Source organism: Sinohyriopsis cumingii, unplaced genomic scaffold (genome assembly GCF_028554795.1).
Source record: "Sinohyriopsis cumingii isolate HCF-2022 unplaced genomic scaffold, ASM2855479v2 utg000198l, whole genome shotgun sequence".
Lineage (NCBI taxonomy): Eukaryota > Metazoa > Mollusca > Bivalvia > Unionida > Unionidae > Sinohyriopsis > Sinohyriopsis cumingii.
This window is the reverse complement of record NW_028315875.1, coordinates 228,727-249,030: the sequence shown is the minus strand read 5'-3', so window position 1 is coordinate 249,030 and position 20,304 is coordinate 228,727. Positions and strand designations below refer to the sequence as shown.

The 20,304-nt window shown below is 34.0% G+C and overlaps 1 protein-coding gene across 1 annotated transcript in view; it reads right to left on the bottom strand.

Annotated features, from left to right (window-relative positions):
• Nucleotides 1–20,304, bottom strand: part of LOC149774550 (putative aminopeptidase W07G4.4) — a 65,374-nt gene that overhangs the window by 37,340 nt on the left and 7,730 nt on the right. Inside the window, exons 3-8 of the mRNA XM_089945118.1 lie at nt 19,151–19,216; nt 17,307–17,389; nt 10,609–10,717; nt 4,666–4,790; nt 1,642–1,741; nt 34–109 (exon numbers count right to left, since the gene is read on the bottom strand). Coding sequence (XP_089801244.1) covers nt 34–109; nt 1,642–1,741; nt 4,666–4,790; nt 10,609–10,717; nt 17,307–17,389; nt 19,151–19,216 — 559 coding nt within the window. The remainder of the gene's footprint in view (nt 1–33; nt 110–1,641; nt 1,742–4,665; nt 4,791–10,608; nt 10,718–17,306; nt 17,390–19,150; nt 19,217–20,304) is intronic.

The window sequence follows — 20,304 nt, the reverse complement described above, 5'->3', positions numbered from 1 at the left end:
CAAAGAAGTAACAAATAGTATAAATTTTCTTACATTCAGCAGCTCTATTAACTGCAGCTAGCAGTGGATATTCCTTCTTAAATATCTTTGGATCAGAGATTACATCAACCTGTAAAATAATATACACCACATATTAATTCTGGGGTCTGAGATTATATCCATCAATGAAAATATATTGTTTGTTGTACAGATTACTCCTAACAAACAGCACAGACCCAGATCTCTTAGTGCATGATGCAATCACATACTTGGGTCTGTGAAGTTTGCAGTTAGAATTGACCTACTGGAGGAGGAAGAAGAAGAAAGAATCACTGACCAATGGGAAGCTACTCACAAGCTTTCATGCTGGCCAAGCTGAGACTCAAACCCATGTGAACAGAGGTCAGTGATCAGGGATCAGTAAAGGTATGTGCCACCCATAACACCAATATTCCAATTTGTGAGTACTGAGCAGACACCATACTTTAGTGATATTTTAGTGGCTTCTCTGTATCACCTAGTGTTTCCTCACCCACCGAACACTGGGAAAACTGAATATCATGTAACTAAATGCATTTGTATCCCCTCCCAACATGTGTCAAGTTTATAACACTGCACCAGTTTAACTAACAGATTTACAAAACTGTATCCCATCCCAAATGCATGTCACATTTATAACACTGCACCAATTTAACTGACAGATTTACACAAATGTATCCAATCCAAAACACATGTGTCAAGTTTATAACACTGTGCTAATTTAACTGACAGATTTACAAAACTGTATCCCCTCCCAAATAAAGATGCATAACTGACAATGAGCAAGCTGATTAACTAGGGTTGGGGAAATAGCAAATCTCCGAAACGTCATGAACTTCTAAATACAGTTTTTGACATAAATGTCTTTTTAAAAGTCAGCTCTTCATATCTAATCATTTTAATAAGAATGGCATTTTCATAAATTAAAAAATGTAATCATGGCAACTAAATTTTCAAGTAACAGGGCTTGTGTTTTGCACACTGCCAAAGAGCTACAAATAGCTCTCCTGGTAATGTTTTGTAGTTATTCACTCTCTTCAAATATTTGTAATATCACTGTTCATGGCATATCATTGTTTATGACACATGATGTCATATATCAAAGTGGTGTAACCCGTAAATGTATCAATATCTGTGAAAGGCAATTGCCATGAAATCTGGTATGAAAATTGAGATGTATTGTTCTCCTGGATGCAATTTAGGAAGCATGACTGCGCAAGAGTGATTGCACTCCTCAAAACACAAGCCGTAAGGTAAGTTATTAATGCAAAGGTATATTTTTATGTACAATTTATCATTATCAATAAAAAATATGAGTGTAGTCAATTATTAATCTGAAGCACTATTATATCATGAATCTCATGAACTTGATATGTTCATAACAATGGAATAAAATATTGTTTATTCACACTAAATTAAAAACAAATGCAGTTTCTTGATGGTAAAATATCCACAATGTTAACTTCAGGATTCTATTGAACATCCACCACTAGCCAGCTGATCCCTACATGATGAGACTCGGTTTCCCCTAAATAGACTTCCATCAATCATGCAGTCATAGAGAATGAAAATGAACATGCTATAGGTAAAAGTGTCCGCCTAAATTTAGTTTTACTCTCATACCTTGATACATGTGTCCTTGAAAATATTTTCAACATACTCCAGCACTCTGGGGGCAGCCATTCTCTCAGGATCTGATCCTCCTATGTCACGAGCCACAATTCTGTAAAAATATGAACATTTGATTTTTGGCATAAGGCAAATGAACATAAAACAACACTATCAGTATTAAATCCAAGCAGAACATTAACAGTGGCCAGTAGCTCAAAAGACGCTTGGTCATATTTAAATTTGAATTTCAAATAGATCATGACACAAGTAGGTCAATGCAACCTAAATTTGAATTTTATATTCACTAATTGCCCAATAACACAACCAGAACCAAGTTTTCCAGGACACTGAGGAAAACAAAACACAGCCTTAGGTTGATACATCTCAGCTATTCTATCAGCACACATTTTTATTGTTGTTATTGTTGTGGGGTTTAATGCCATTTTTCAGCACACGATAGGCTATGCATGGTGGCCAGTATTAATGTGGAGGAAGAACCCCGGAAGAACCACCAACCCACCACATTTTTAAAAATCATCAATGTTAATCTGAAAACTACATGGACTTAAACAGAAAATCTAGGGCAGCAATTGCAATCTAGAATCAAAACAGTGACATGAGAGTTGTCTTCAGTAATTACACTCTTACCAGGAACCACAAATGTTACTTGCATTACAAGACACCCTTATACAGACGTACATTCCAATAAGGCTGTGTCATAATTGTGTATAAAACACATATAAATAACACATTTAATTATGTGAAATTACATTTTATTTGGTTATAAAGAAGTGAAATTAGATGAAATAATTTAAGGAGCAATAATGCAACCAATTAAAATTAAATTTGTCTTTGTAAAACATGTAATGGCATGAATGTGTAATAAACTCATCTCTGTTAGCATAATCTAGCAAAAACCACACAAGGGAGAAAAATGAAATTTCATACAAATGTCTGTATTCATCTGCAGATGACCAAATTAGATTTTCATGATATATAACAATCATGACATTTTCACAACCTAAGCACGGAAACAAACTTTAAGTAAATTATTAATGTAGGTGCATAAGCAAGTATATAGTGTATCATTATCTATATAAACATTCATGTTGCCAATTAGTAGTATCTACCATTATTATGTCATGGATGCCATAAATTTGATATATTTTGTAACAATGAGATGAAATCTAATATGGTCATCTACATACAAAGATATATATCAGCTTTCAGTGTTTTTGCTCAATTGTCCTAACAAGATTTTTGAAAAAGAAAATAATCCAAATCAGAAAAGTTGATAAAGTGTCAACCTCTGAAAAATTGCTCTTATGGCCTGAAAATCTAATCAGGTCAACAATATAGGAAATTCAATGCAATCAAACCCACCATATAAACCTACTCAGGTCAACGACATAGGAATGCAATCATACCCACCATATAAATCTAATCAGTTCAACGACATAGGAATGCAATCATACCCACCATATAAATCTAATCAGGTCAACGACATAGGAATGCAATCATACCCACCATATAAATCTAATCAGATCAACTACATAGGAATGCAATTATACCCACCATACTGGTCTGTCTAGCTTAAGTGACCATAAGAAGATGTCTAAGCCCAAAAATGTTATAAATATATGTATAGGCAGGAGTTGAGTCTCCTGGCTATATAGTGCAGAGTAAGTTTCATTGTCCTAAAAATAGCGTCCAAAATGAAAATAAAGGCAATAATGGGCCAAATACTTCATTTACTTTTTATTTTTAAGTTTTTAAAGGTCCAAGAGTTTTACAGCTGGAACATTATCATGGGATGCATGCCAGGGCCAGAAAAGTTTTCTCCATTCATTATTTCTTATGGTTTAATGGAGGATGCATAAGATCTATTCTCTACATCCCTCAGGGGGGAGGGGAAAAGGAAAGCCTTACAACTGCAACATTGCTGTAATGCTGTAGTGATTTAAAAACTACTGTAATGATCTGAAATTATGACCACAATAAAGTGTGTAAAATTGTATGGCTAAGTCTAGCAGTTTTGTGCCTTCATACTAAAACTGATTCAGGATGGATGTATGGGTGTTTAGATGCTGGATCTCATGAATGCAGATCTAGAAATGTTTTTAAATTCATACTATAAAATAGATTCAATATGGATGTATGGGTGTTTAGATGCTGGATCTCATGAATGCAGATCTAGAAATGTTTTTAAATTCATACTATAAAATAGATTCAGGATGGATGTATGGGTGTTTAGATGCTGGATCTCATGAATGCAGATCTAGAAATGTTTTTAAATTCATACTATAAAATAGATTCAGGATGGATGTATGGGTGTTTAGATGCTGGATCTCATGAATGCAGATCTAGAAATGTTTTTAAATTCATACTATAAAATAGATTCAGGATGGATGTATGGGTGTTTAGATGCTGGATCTCATGAATGCAGATCTAGAAATGTTTTTAAATTCATACTATAAAATAGATTCAGGATGGATGTATGGGTGTTTAGATGCTGGATCTCATGAATGCAGATCTAGAAATGTTTTTAAATTCATACTATAAAATAGATTCAGGATGGATGTATGGGTGTTTAGATGCTGGATCTCATGAATGCAGATCTAGAAATGTTTTTAAATTCATACTATAAAATAGATTCAATATGGATGTATGGGTGTTTAGATGCTGGATCTCATGAATGCAGATCTAGAAATGTTTTTAAATTCATACTATAAAATGGATTCAGGATGGATGTATGGGTGTTCAGATGGATGCAAATCTAGCAGCATTTGTTCCTTCACACTAAAATGGATTCAATATGGATGTATAGGTGTTTAGATCGATGCAGATCTAGAAGTGTTGTGCCTTCAAGCTAAAATGGATTCAGGATGGATGTATTGGTGTTCAGACATAAAATCTTATGTATGCAAATCAGCAAAATAATAATCATTTTCTGCTACTGCAGTGGGGACATATTAATTAATGAGTTTCATGACCATAAACAATATAAGTAAGGCAGTGATGTGTCCAAATATATACCGTCCAATTTCCAAAGCTGTGTTGATCTTGATCCCCTCTGTGACCCTCTCCTCATCATCACACCAAATACCCAAGGAGTCCACTTTCTGTGCCTTACTAGGAACATCCTCTCGAATCTCTAATGGCTGCAAAAGATAATAGCTCCCATAAATTGTGTCCACTGTTCAAGGTTTTAGATGTGTTTTACTTGACAATTTCAAGTAATTCCATCAAAAGACGCATAGTCTTGGCCATGTTGTCGTATCAGTCACAGTATGTCAATTAGCAACATTAAATATGAAGACAAACCTCAATCCAAGATAAAGGGTGAAGGCATTGTCCTAACGGTTAACAAACATATTCCTTGCATTTTAATAATATAAAATGTTAGCCTTAGAACAACTTTTGCTGAACTGTTTGAATTGCTGGAAAGCTGTCACTCTTGCAAAAATGCTGAATATAGATTTCAAAAGGAGCTAGACTCCAGCAAATGCTGAAAACAAGCTCTCCAGTATTTACCTATTACACCACTCCATCGATAACTCACTCCCTGATAGCTCATGAACCCGATAATAATGCGGAGTCAGGCATGGATCCCATTTTTTTAAACCAGAAAATTGATCCCTATTTCTTGAATTTGAGTAAATTGCAATCAAGCTTGGTAACTGAAATGCTGATATATCACTTGTTTTATAGTCAAAAACAGCAGATAAGACTGTTAATACAAAGTCATATAACTGGTAACATTTTCTTTCCAAACGACACCTTTCTTAGTACACCATAATTAAAGATATTCAAGGAAATTTTGATCAATGAAAATGTCACTTATGCCGAGCGTAGGCAGTACATTAATATTTAAATGCCAGTTAAATAATTTTTATTAAGTGAAATTTGTGTTTTAATTCTATCTTTTTGTCCCCTTGTATCTTTTTGTTCCGCTTAAGTGTAAGCATCATAAATGCAATGTGTATTGAAACGTAAAATGTGTCAATCTATTGTAGCAGCTATGTCCACAAGGATTTCTCTGACAACCTAATTAAGTGCCAACCGTATTTTGATCTGACTTGTGGAAGTATTTGTTGTGCTGTTGCACTGAATTAAAAGGTGGCCTCCTTTTTATGATCACATTAATTATGTCTTTTTAATTAAATAAAGAAGGTGGAATAAAAGAAAAGCTAAAAAGCATGCAAAGTCTACAAACTTAAAATGTAGCAATGCCAGTCGTATATCGAGTGATCAATCAAACACTGTAATAAATGTTATTGTGTATGCAACATAAACTACCTTAAACTAACCAACTCATTCATAACTGTGATCAAAGATAGCAAGGCAACCAGCGAAATGAATACTTCATAAAATAAAGAGCTTGGTTTCACAGATACAGACCAATGTGGGCAAGCAAGTTTCAGAGAATTCCTGAACTGGCACTTAGAGATATCCTCAAGGATGATAAGAAGTTCCACTCTTACTTCCAATGAAATCATATCAATAATGTACTAACTGAACAAATCAAAAATTGAGTTTCGACAGACAATTGTCTCATGAAATAAATGTCGCTAGTTTTTTTAAAAAAAGGAATCTTGTTTGGCGGTGTATCAACAGTTAGTCTAGTTCCCTGCTACCATATTTCATGTAACTTTTCGTACACGAAAAAGTAATTATTAATTTCAGTGTACGAAAAATTATATGTAAAATAAATAATTATCATTTTGTGGTACTGCCAGTGAAAGAAAAATAAAGGGATCGTGCCCGAACAAGTTCTGTGGAACACAAGCTACTCGACAACCTAATGATACAAACCTACAAGGTCAATATATATTTTAATCTTATTCTGCTCTCAACTTAAGAATCTATTTACAATAAAAGTAAAAGTACTTAAAAAGAATTTTGTTGTTATTAGTGAACAAGAGAGAGAGAGAGAGAATAATGTCTCAGTGTGCAAGCTCATCTGCATTTAAAGCATACTTGTAGCTATTATGTTTTGTAATATTGGCAAAATGATGAAGATGGTTTGAACATGTGTTAGTTTTTGGCATTATGTATTGGTAAATTGTACACAATGATATGAGTCCATATTGTCAAGAAATTAAGTGCAACTTGTATTTTTACAGCAACAAAACTCTCATTAAATTGCAATAAAATAAAGAACTCGAAATCACGTTTTAGGTAATGCGTGCAAGCACGCATGTGTGTGAGAAAGAGAGAGATGAAACAAAATTTTGTCAGTGCACAAGACCATATTTATTCAGGATGGTTTTTATTTGTAGCTTTTGCAAAGAGAAAAAAGACTATATTCAGTTACCTGACAATTGTGTTAATCCTCATGTATTTCGAAACTAATATATTCCATTATCAATTAACCCCACTAAATCAACAATTTGTTCTTGTTTTAAGAATAGACAGAAGAGGTCAAATCAGCGAGGCTGCCAGTAGGGAAATAAGACTCTCTTTAGGGAAATGAAAATCTGTCAATGTGCTATTGAAGCCATTGTCCATACAGCAGATGTTGTAAGGACAAGCGATCATACGCATTACTTGTTATTCAAACTGGCCAATAAAGATAACAATAGAGGGATATATCATGGAATAGATTCACAATAAAATTTTAATTATATCCAATTCAAAACAGTACAAGCAATTAAAAGATAGTACAGTGTGACCCCGCTATACACAGCAGTTGGGAGCCATAGAACCCGACCGCGTTAATAGACCATGTTATAAGCAACTAGGTCATTTAGCAGAAGAAAGTGTACCCCAACAAAACTGGGGGGGGGAGTAGGTAATAAATGCGGGCAGTAAAATGCGTGCTTCATCGGCACAGTTACCATCTTAAATTGATGCATAATAAATGAGAAATACACCTGTAGTAAAAACAGAGAAGACATATAATAGTTTACTTTATTTAGTGAACCACGAATTGGTACATATACGTGAATCCTGTTTATATATAAATGTCTAATGTATAGTATCGATAGAGTATCAACACTGTGTACTCACCTGCAAACCTCATCATATACACTGAATCCACAATACAAGTGCTTCCATCGAAAATATGTACACACACAGCTTTAAAATATTCAATAATTTTGTAAAAGGTCAAAAGGTCATATTGGTCTGAATTCAGTGGAAAAACATAGCACAATCACGTCACAAATGATGAAGCACATTTACTTTTCAGTACATTCCAAGCTGGTAAAAGTTACTTTGCGTTTTAAGCCATTGTTGGTAGCATTCGTAAGCATACATTTTTTCCCTACAAAAAGGAAACTTTCACAGCACAGTTAACATGTTCCAGTCACATTGGAAAATGCAAAAATCCATCAGGTTCCATTACTTTAAGTTTGGTACTGAATTCCTTTGAAAAAATGTTTTTTGTTGTTACTGAAAGATTGTAGTCAGCTTTCCTTAATGAAGGGTGCATGCGCTATTGAAGTCACCACTAAAGGACAGCTTTGGAGAACCAAACAAATGCCCATTTCTTATTGTGCCAGTAGCATCAAATAACTGTATTGTATGATTGAGACTGGTATGTTTTCCATTTGCCAAGTAGGTTTCCATAACAATCGGTGCTTCAAAGGTAATATGTTTCCTTTGAAATTTCAGCAAACCATTGTGTCTGGGTACATTTTTAAAAAGGAATTGGCAATCGTTTGGGCTATTCTAGTTACTGTCCCTCTGTGCCTATTAAATAAACCAATAAGTAAGATGGTTTTTTGGGGGTTTTTTTTGTAAATTTGTGGTAGCAGTGTGATGCTGCTTTCCATGCATGCATCTGAAAATTAACAATGGGTCAACAGATGATAGGGACACAGGTGTTCTGGTCGGATGACAGGGATTATTACAGAAAATGTGAGTGTTCTGAAGGATTTAATTCTGAGTGAAAAGAAGAGAAATTTTACTTTCCATCCTCATACAAATGTCAGTCTTTGTAAATATATTAATTACTAGCGAGCGGCCGAAAATCAGATGAAAGATAGATTACGAAACACTGCCTCATCCGGTTGATCTCCATTACCAGAAACAACAAAAAGCGGATAATTCACAACATACAGAACTCATGCTAGATGTCAAGATAAGAGAATTATGATATAACAATGTACAGTTTAGATGGGTTATCAACATGGACAAAGAATTTGTTTATGTAACAATAGATAAATTTCAGTGCATTTTATATCCAGTTTTTGGCTTCCTTTCATGGGGCCTCTGAATTTCTGCACTCCAAACCAATGGTTATATACAAAAGCTTAAACAGCCAACAATGTCGCCAATAAAAATAAAATCACCACATGGTATGTTTTGCAGCAAATAAGGAATAACAATCCAAGTTTGCGACATTGACGAAGACCTATGCGATCGCAGAATAAACTTTTTATGCGTTATTTTTCGTGCTTTTAAGAAGAAAAAAATACTTTTTTGTGTACAAGAAAAATACATAAAATTTCAGAAGCCAAGCCAAGATTGTCTTGTATTATTCAAACATGATATCTTCCCCAAAATGATCAACTTTTATGGGATTTTTTGTACTTTTTAAGAAAGATTTTTTTGTGCACAAGAAAAATAAATGTATATGAAATTTCAGGAGCCACACCACAATCATGTTATATCCAAACTCATGTTATAACGGAGCGCGCTATAGCGGGATCACACTGTATATGTATATATATGAATTGATTTAATGGAGCAGTGACTTTCCCATTTACAATAGAAAATGACAAGGATTTGATATTTTATTTTTGTATGACTATAATGAAACAATACGACTAGTTGATCAAAGGTCTGTAGTCTTCACTTTGACATGTACTGAAATATAATTTTTGTTGGATAAGAAAGCATCAAAGATCTTCCAAAATCATTTTAAAATGCATATGGTGTTTTGTTACAGTGATGGACTTAATAAGGAGAACTAATTAATCATAATATTTAAAGATATGTTCTGTGAAGGCCTTTGTCCACTTGTTAATAAACACCAGTAGATGTTATAATGACAATAAGAAAGCTTATGCATCAATCATTTTATTTTCTCACCAACAATTAATTATTAATTTTGTCAAAGATTAAATGGCAATACAGTATTTTCAATCTTTTTTCCAAGCTTAAATCTTCTTAGTAGAAATGTCATGTCCGATAATTTAATGGATTTTTAAAAAACAACAAAGTGATATGTATGAAAAAATATGACTCATTTAAATCAATATTATTTTGATAAATGGATTGTTTATGAAAAATTAAAGGGTACAAAAAATACATGAAATATGGTACTTTGACTACTGACTTGGCAGGATAATATTAAATACCAGTCCGGGAACAAGACTAATCATCAAAACAAAATGCAGTGACATAATACACATTTTCGCGTACACATGATGGTTGTTGAAACCAGTTGAAATTATCTTTTTACATATCGGACATTTTGAAAATAATGTTATTTACACAGAATAACAAACAACTTCATCCAAAAAAGCGCATTATTAGCAGTTATTTTAGACGTGAATGTAAAATGAGGATTCAGTCATTAAACAGCCCAGTTCCCTATACACACACACACACCCCCAGTTTTGATGATGTCTAAGCAGATACTTTCAATTTTTGGAGGTCCATTGGTAACTCGCACCCACACTTATAGTGCAGTCTATGTTTGTGGACCCCATTGTGTGTGAGTTATAGAGGGAGTGGTGTAGTTCAAATCAAAGGAAGCATGGATAACTATCTCAAAATAGAAATCTCTTCATACTTCTATCCCAAACAAGGCTAGTTTGTCCTCTATTTTCTATCCCAAACAAGGCTAGTTTCATGGCAGCTTATGACCCAACAATAATCTACCACTGTCCATGGTAGATGGGCATCATACATTGTTGTTCCATCATGTAGTTATATCCAAATTAATGCCATCACTACAAATACTTCACAAACAATAATATTCCTTTTAACAAATTAAACACAGAAAATCAATTTAATTATACATACCACATACAAAGCCTGCAGAGCTCCTAGAGTTGCCACAGATCCAGCCTTAGGAAAACTATTATCTACTGGTCTGACAAACAGAGGCTTCTTACATCCAGCACTCAGGGCTCTGAAATGTAAAAAAACCCACTATATTTTATTTTATGTGTTCTTTGTTCATTATTTAATTTTAATCTTTCAAAAATCACAACTAAAGGTTAAATGCAGTACAGCCTAAACTATCATACACACCTAAGTAGTAAAACTAAAACTAAAGTTTTACGAAGCATACAGTTTTCACATGCTTAAGAAGAAAATTAAATTGATTAGGTCAGTGGCAAAACATGAAAATATTACACTCAGTCCTCTTTATACTGCTGCTATCAGAAGTCAAGAATTAGATCCAAGACAATGAGACCTAATTATACACATGAATTATCCAAGACCTTGAAACTTAATATCATGAATTATCCAAGACATTGAGACCTAATTATATGCATGAATTATCCAAGACACTGAGACCTAATTATATACATGAATTATCCAAGACACTGAGGCCTAATTATATACATGAATTATCCAAGACCTTGAAACATAATTATATACATGAATTATCCTTGACACTGAGACCTAATTATATACATGAATTATCCAAGACACTGAGACCTAATTATACACATGAATTATCCAAGACAGACCTAATTATATACATGAATTATCCAAGACCTTGAAACATAATTATATACATGAATTATCCAAGACAGAGACCTAATTATATACATGAATTATCCAAGACCTTGAAACATAATCATGTACATGAATTATCCATGACCTTGAGACCTAATTGCATACATGAATTATCCAAGACCTTGAGATCTAATTATAACTATGAATTATCCAAGACCTTGAAACCTAATATAATGAATTATCCAAGACCTTGAAACCTAATATCATGAATTATCCAAGATCTTGAAATGAAATTATATACAGTGTGACCCTGCTATAGCACGCTTCATTATAACACGAATTCGGATATAACATGGTCATGGCATGGCTCCTGAAATTTAATTTACCTTATTACTGGTATTTTTCTCGTAAACAAAACAAATCTTATAAGTATGAAAAATAAAATACATAAAGTTTTATCATTTTGGAGAAGAGACTGCATATAAATTTGAATATAAGACAATTGTGGTGTGGCACCTGAAATATCATAAAAATGTATTATTCTCATACACAGAAAACATTTCTTCTTAAAAGTGTGAAAAATAACATGTAGAAAGTTTATTATCATTTTGGGGAGTAAATCATGTATGAAATTGAATATAAAACAATCATGGTGTGGCTCCTAAAATTTATAAATTTAACCAATTTCTTACAGTTTTGTGCCAAAATAAACATCGGAAATATGAGTATCTGCACCAATGCCTGGACCTTTTGAGAACTTGATGTTTGTTTATTGTTGAAAGATGACAGCTCATAAGTGTTAATCTTACTATTACTGATCCATGAGCAATGCAGCCATCAAGTCTACTTTGTATTTGTCTTCAGTGCATTCCATATACAATCGTCACTCAAACAATATCTCTAAACTGCATATACAACTAAGCCCCCAATTCACCAAGCTAAACTTGTTCAAATTATGAGGCAACAGTTTATAAAACAAAAAAATGAAAGCTGCCAACATGTGCGCATGGTTTGGTTGTGTTGTTTTATGCAATCAGTTGACCAGTGAATAATACCATCCATTCCCTACCCCTATTGTTTACTGACGTATATTCTTGCTCTAGTCTTTCAAACTAATAGGTGTAAACATGTTAATTAGTGGACATTTTGAATGGAAAATGGAAAATGGAAACGTAAAGCTTTTACTGTTAAAGAGACGATTGAAGCCTTGGACAGGATTAAGTCCAGTGTTAAACAATCACAAGTAGCTAGAGATTTAGGAGTGAATGAATCAACAATCCGAGGATGAAAGAGGGAAGAAGCAAAAGTAACAGAGATGGTTATGGATATGCCTGAAAGTGAGGGACTGATGAGAATAAAAGCAAGACTAGCAGGAGTCCCCCAACCTGATGCAGCCCTGTATCAGTGGTTTATGCTGACTAGGGCTGAAGGACCAACTGTAAAGGCACAAGCTGAAAAAATTTCACACCGACTTACATGGGCAAGATTCCAGCTTCAAAACATGAAAAGGATGGCTAAACCATTTTAATAAGCGATGACATGGGATTAGCCACATGACAGGTTCTGGAGAAATCCGCTCATCAGATTCTGAAGATGCTATGAACTATTCAGATGAATTGAGGGAAAAAATAGAAGGTGGATATTCCCCAGAGCAGATTTACAATTGTGATGAAACTGGACTTTGCTACAAAATGATACCTGACATAACCCTAGCTGTGTAAAAAGACGAACATAAACATGAAGGGTTTAAGAAAATAAAGGAAAGATTAACTTTGCTGTTTCGTGTCAATAAACCTGGATGATTGTACTAATGAATATTTACAGTAAATGTGTACAAGTTTTATGGTAAAAAATGTTAGATATGACCTGGAAAATTTAATTAACATTTTGAAATTATCAACTTTAAATAAGAAGTCATATAATTGGTTACATTTTCTTTCCCAAACAACATTTATAGTACACCGTGATTAAAGATATTCAAGGAAATTTCAATCAATGAAAATGTCATTTACGCCTAGTGTAGGCAATACATTAATATTTAAATGCCAATTAAATAATTTTTATTTAGTGAAATTTGCATTTTAATTATATCTTTTATTTCCACTTAAGCATAATCATCATAAATGCAATGTGTATTTAAACGTAAAATGTGTCAATCTACCGTAACAGCTATCTCCACAAGCTTTTCTCTGAGAACCTAATTAAGTGCCAACTGTGTTTTGATAACTGACTTGCAGAAGTATTTGTTGTATTGTTGCACTGAATAAAGAGCTGGTATCCTTTGTATTGTCAAATTAATTAGGTCTTTTGAATCAAATAAAGGAGGTTGGATATATTAAAAAAGTTAAAAGACACCCAAATCCTACATACCTAAAGTCTAGTGGCCCAGGTCAAATGTCGGGTGAAATCACTTCAGTTGTTTAATCAAACACTGTTATAAATGTGCATTGCGTTTTGTCGGTGTAGCAACCAATGCATTGCTAAAAGGTGAACGATGCTGAATTCATGTTGCTGAAACTTATGTATCACTAGCTTTAAACTATCTCCAGAAGGCTTTTCCACAGCTTGCATCAAATGCATATGTGCCATAACATGATGTGATAAATAAAGAATTGGTCTGTAAATTTATGTTTCATAAAATCAAGGAAAACATTATTGAAAGTACAGGATTGCATATTCTGGTCTCACATACAAATGTTTTTACCCTTCATCTCTGACCCTTCTGAATCATCCATACAATCCATGGATAAACTGTACAGTTTATCAGTGACATCTCTGCAATAATTGTTGTAAGTTTCATGATCCCACCTTTTAGCAATGCATTGGCTGCTACACTGAGAAAACGCAATGCACTGAGGCATCACGCCGCAGACATGTAGCATAATGTCCCACCCAGTCACTTTATCCTGACACTAGGCCAACCAGTCCTAACACTAACCTCTTAATGCTGAGCGCCTAGCGAGGCATCTGTAAGTACCATTTTTTAAGTCTTTGGTATGACTCTGCTGGGATTCGAACCCACAACCACTCGCATCTGAGACAGGAGCTCTAACCACTAGGCCACCAGAGTGGTTATGTAGAAATAAAGGAATCTGAAAGTGTCTGAATAACCAATTAAAAGCTTTATGAAGAAATAAAGAAACAGGAAAGTGTCTGAGTAACCCATTCAAAGCTGTATGTAGAAATAAAGAAATAGGAAAGTGTCTGAGTAACCTATTCAAAGCTTTATGTAGAAATAAAGAAATAGGAAAGTGTCTGAGTAACCCATTCAAAGCTTTACGTAGAAATAAAGGAATAGGTAAGTGTCTAAGTAACCCATTCAAAGCTTTATATAGAAATAAAGGAATAGGTAAGTGTCTGAGTAACCCATTCAAAGCTGTATGTAGAAATAAAGAAACAGGAAAGTGTCTAAGTAACCTATTCAAAGCTTTATGTAGAAATAAATAGGAAAGTGTCTGAGTAACCTATTCAAAGCTTTACGTAGAAATAAAGGAATAGGTAAGTGTCAAAGTAACCCATTCAAAGCTTTATATAGAAATAAAGGAATAGGTAAGTGTCTGAGTAACCCATTCAAAGCTGTATGTAGAAATAAAGAAATAGGAAAGTGTCTAAGTAACCTATTCAAAGCTTTATGTAGAAATAAAGGAATCTGAAAGTGTCTGAGTAACCAATTAAAAGTTTTATGTAGAAATAAAGAAACAGGAAAGTGTCTGAGTAACCCATTCAAAGCTTTATGTAGAAATAAAGAAACAGGCAAGTGTCTGAGTGACCCATTCAAAGCTGTATGTAGAAATAAAGAAATAGGAAAGTGTCTGAGTAACCTATTCAAAGCTTTATGTAGAAATAAAGGAATAGGTAAGTGTCTAAGTAACCCATTCAAAGCTTTATGTAGAAATAAAGAAATAGGAAAGTGTCTGAGTAACCACTTAAAAGCTTTACGTAGAAATAAAGAAATAGGAAAGTGTCTGAGTAACCTATTAAAAGCTTTATGTAGAAATAAAGAAATAGGAAAGTGTCTGAGTAACCAATTAAAAGCTGTATGTAGAAATAAACAAACAGGAAAGTGTCTGAGTAGCCCATTCAAAGCTGTATGTAGAAATAAAGAAATAGAAAAGTGTCTGAGTAACCTATTCAAATCTTTATGTAGAAATAAAGAAATAGGAAAGTGTCTGAGTAACCTATTCAAAGCTTTACATAGAAATAAAGGAATAGGTAAGTGTCTAAGTAACCCATTCAAAGCTTTATGTAGAAATAAAGGAATAGGAAAGTGTCTGAGTAACCAATTAAAAGCTTTATGTAGAAATAAAGAAATAGGAAAGTGTCTGAGTAACCTATTAAAAGCTTTATGTAGAAATAAAGGAATAGGTAAGTGTCTGAGTAACCAATTAAAAGCTTTATGTAGAAATAAAGAAATAGGAAAGTGTCTGAGTAACCCTTTCAAAGCTGTATGTAGAAATAAAGAAACAGGAAATTGTCTAAGTTACCCATTCAAAGCTTTATGTAGAAATAAAGAAATAGGAAAGTGTCTGAGTAACCAATTCAAAGCTTTATCCCTTTACCTCATGCAAGCGTCTTTGGACGCCTCAACCTTATTCACATGGAAGCGCTTTTTGACACCTCTATTCCATTCGCATGGAAGTGCCTTTTGACATCTGTTGTAAACATAAACCATTTTGAGTTGGTTTTCATAGCGCCACCTTCAGGGGAAACCCCCCTATTAGATACTACATTCATTTCTGCGAATTACAATTACATCAGATCAAGTGGTTACTGTTCATGCACTGGGTGATATCTGCTATTTAAAGAAACTAGGTCGTAATTTCCACTCTTCAAAATGGCAGTCGCGGATTTCATTCAGTACTTACAAAGTTTTCACAATTAGAATCACAGCTATGAATGCTTCAATAACTTAAGTAAAGGCTCTAATATTGATGTAGGTAGCAATTAGTTTTTATAAATTATCAAATTCAGATAACTTAGTGATGCAGACGCAGACGAAAAACATGTAAATTTCGAGTATGGGAAATGGCAGCTATGGTTGGTCATGCGGCCTCATGGACATGACGTTGAATGAGTTCTCTCAAGTTTTTAAAGCACATAAAAAATTCTTCTGTGAAAAATAATTACACAGCTATAACAATCGGTCTTTACTCTTAAATTTTTCCACATATAATAGATGTGTACCAAAAATTTAAATTGGTTAAAATTGCTGTTAAACGTAACATACACTACATTGCTTAACAGTTCACAGGCAGGTCTATGTGTATGGAGTCAAATAGGTAACAGGTGTTCTATTTATAGTATGCTGCACATTGTCACTATGCTCTATGAGGTAAAGGGTTATGTAGAAATAAAGAAATAGTAAGTGTTTGAGTAACCCATTCAAAGCTTTATTTAGAAATAAAGAAATAGGAAAGTGTCTGAGTAACCTGTTCAAAACTTTATGCAGAAATAAAGAAATAGGAAAAGTGTCTGTGAATCTTTTCAAAGCTAAATGTAGTAATAAAGAAAGAGGTGTTTGAATAACCGAATCAAAGCTTTATGTAGAAATAAAGAAATAGGTAAGTGTTTGAGTAAACTATTCAAAACTTTATGTAGAATAAAGGGATTTGAAAGTGTTTGCAGCATATAATATTCCATACATTCTTTCCCATGTCTTGCACACATAGAATGAATAACTTAATGTTGAAAATGTTATGACATGTATGGAAGAACTGTCCACTGGAAAGGTCTGCATTAATATGTCAACAACCTGGCTGCAGGTGCTGCATGCAATCTGTCGGATTTTACTTGCTATTGCCACCCACAAGTACTGAAGATCATGGCTCTGTTGAAACAGATTTTATTTGTCAAATGTTTGTTTTTTCCTACTCCTGTATCAGACTACACTGGTCAAAAACTGTATGTACACAAAATATTGTCCTAAATATCCTCCTAAACATATTGTGAACAAGAATGCAAGATGAATCTGCTTTATTTTATCTTCTCTTTAATTGTGCAATTTTCCCCAGAATGTGACTTAAATATGGTACCTTTTAATTCCCTTGAGACCTGCATCATAGAATCTTCTGACATCATCATAATCCCTGTTAAGTGGTCCTGTTGGGGACCAAATCTGAAAGGAATATAATCCCTGTTTAGTGGTCTTGTTGGAGCGTGTGTGTGTAATTTGGATTTTTAACGCAGCTTTAACAATATTTCAGTCTTATCTCTATGATGTCTGCATTGTGGCAGTTTATAGTGATGTCTAGCACTGGGGCATCATGCCGCAGACATGTAGCATGAAGTCCCATTATCCTGACGCCAGGCCAACCAGTCCTAACACTAACCTCTTAATGCTGAGTACCAAGCGAGGCAGCTGTTAGTACCATTTTTATAAGTCTTTGGTATGACTCGGCTGGGAATCAAACCCATGACCTCCCACATCCAAGGTGGACGCTCAAACCACTAGGCCACCACAGCAGTCAACTTGTTGGAGACCAAATCTAAAAAGATTAATAATCGCTGTTTATTAGCCACAGATGAGTGATGTATTTTATGTCTTATACTGGCATACATTGTGCCAGTCATCCAAGGCATGATGTAATAATCTAGATGATATGTCAAATGTGATGTCATCAATGTAATTTGTATATGAATTTATAACACTATTACTGAGACAAAATAAGCTTTATAACATACCATCAGTACCTACTTTGTTAATAATCACATACTTAAATGAAAATGATTACCTCATTAGTATTCCTACACATACAGCCCATTACCTTTGGGAAGGCTCATAAATAGTATTATTAATATTACATTTAATGGGGTCCATGGCCATCATTAATATTCCTACACATACAGCAATGACCTTTGGGAAGGCTCATAAATAGTATTATTAATATTACATTTAATGGGGTCCATGGCCATCATTAATATTCCTACACATACAGCAATGACCTTTGGGATGGCTCATAAATAGTATTATTAATATTACATTTAATGGGGTCCATGGCCATCATTAATATTCCTACACATACAGCAATGACCTTTGGGAAGGCTCATAAATAGTATTATTAATATTACATTTAATGGGGTCCATGGCCATCATTAATATTCCTACACATACAGCAATGACCTTTGGGATGGCTCATAAATAGTATTATTAATATTACATTTAATGGGGTCCATGGCCATCATTAATATTCCCACACATACAGCAATGACCTTTGGGAAGGCTCATAAATAGTATTATTAATATTACATTTAATGGAGTCCATGGACATACCAGCCTAATAAAAGGGATATTTATACAGGTGCATGTTAAAGTGAAAAACATCTGTAAAATGAAAACTACACAAAATAATACCAACAAAAATTAGCAAATTCACAGAGATATAACACCAAATAAATATATATATCTAAAAATGAAACTGTTACAGACATCAATAAAGTGTATGCATGTGTGTGTGTGATTTGGATTTTTAACGTAGCTTTAACAATTTTTCAGTCATACTGCTATGATATCTACAGTGTGGCAGTTTATAGTGATGTTTAGCACTGGGGCATCATGCTGCAGACGTAGCATGATGTCCCACCCAGTCACATTATCCTGACACTGGGCCGACCAGTCCTAACACTAACCTCTTAATGCTGACCGCCAAGCGAGGCAGCTGTTAGTACCATTTTTGTAAGTCTTTGGTATGACTTGGCCGGGGATCGAACCCACAACCTCCCGCATCCAAGGAGGATGCTCTAACCACTAGGCCACCAGGGCAGTCATCAATAAAGTAAAAATGCGACTGTATACTGTTTGCTAAAATCAGTATTGTGTACATTATCAAATTCTTTTTTGTTGAAAGAATGGTAGAGGTAAACATTTTTATTATATTACCAGTCTGCCAGAAGGTACAGCATTAGTCTGTATCAATACCACATCATCACTGTATGCATCATCAACCTGAAGTACATAGAAAAAACAAAAGAGAAATATTATCCCTTATTATATGCTCGGTTTGTTTTCTCCATTAACGTTACATTGTCAGAATCATGCAGTATTTTTCCATACTGCATGACGTGTCTAAAATACCATGTGTTAAGAACTAATTTTTATTATAAACTATGTGCATTTGTCTAACAGACACCTAACAGAGCTTTTGATTGAACTGATATATCCGTTTTTGACCCATCTCAAGGAACAGATGATAAAGTTGATGACGTACATACACATCATATAGAATCAATCCAGTCCATCACAAACAGATATGCAGAATTTAGCTGGATGGACATAAAAATAAAATCCCTCCATTACAGACCAAATGAATAAGTTATTTCCAGGGTACAGTAATTCACAATATGATTCTAAATTTAAGTTTTAAGTAGACCAAAGAATGTCTGAATGTGTGGTATGCTTCCAAATTCAAAGGTCACTGGATGGTACTATTCTGTATTTGTTTAGCTCTGCTTGAGTATTTATTTTGGAAATAGAAGAAATTCACTAACTTTTGTTTCTTGTAGTATGCTTTTTTAGTATTCAACCTTAAGTGGAAAAGCAGAATGAATATACAATAAAAACATTTCTACTGAAAATTATGAACTCATCTTTTTCTGAGCTTTACTTCCCTCTTAATGTACAATATAGCTAAGAAAAAAGTGTTCCTATTTTCCCATACAAATGCAGTAACTTACAAATCCTAAATTGAGTTGACCCTTTCTATAACAAAATGCAGAAGCAAAATCACAGCTTCAACACATACATCAAAATGCAACACACATACACATGTATATGTCAAACCTTTGTAATGTGTGGTCATCCTAGAGATTGGCCACAATTGGCCATTAAAAACAGGTGGCTTTTAAGTTGAGGGTTACATAACCTAGGACATTCTAATAGAGGAAGTATTGATGGAAAGGTACAATTAGGGAGGAAATACTGCAGCAATATTTAGTGTTCTGAGTAATGATCTGCCATAAAAATGGGGTAGGGGTGTAAAATCATTTTACCCACACCTTATAGCATGAGCTGTCATGAGCAAGTGCAATATTTCA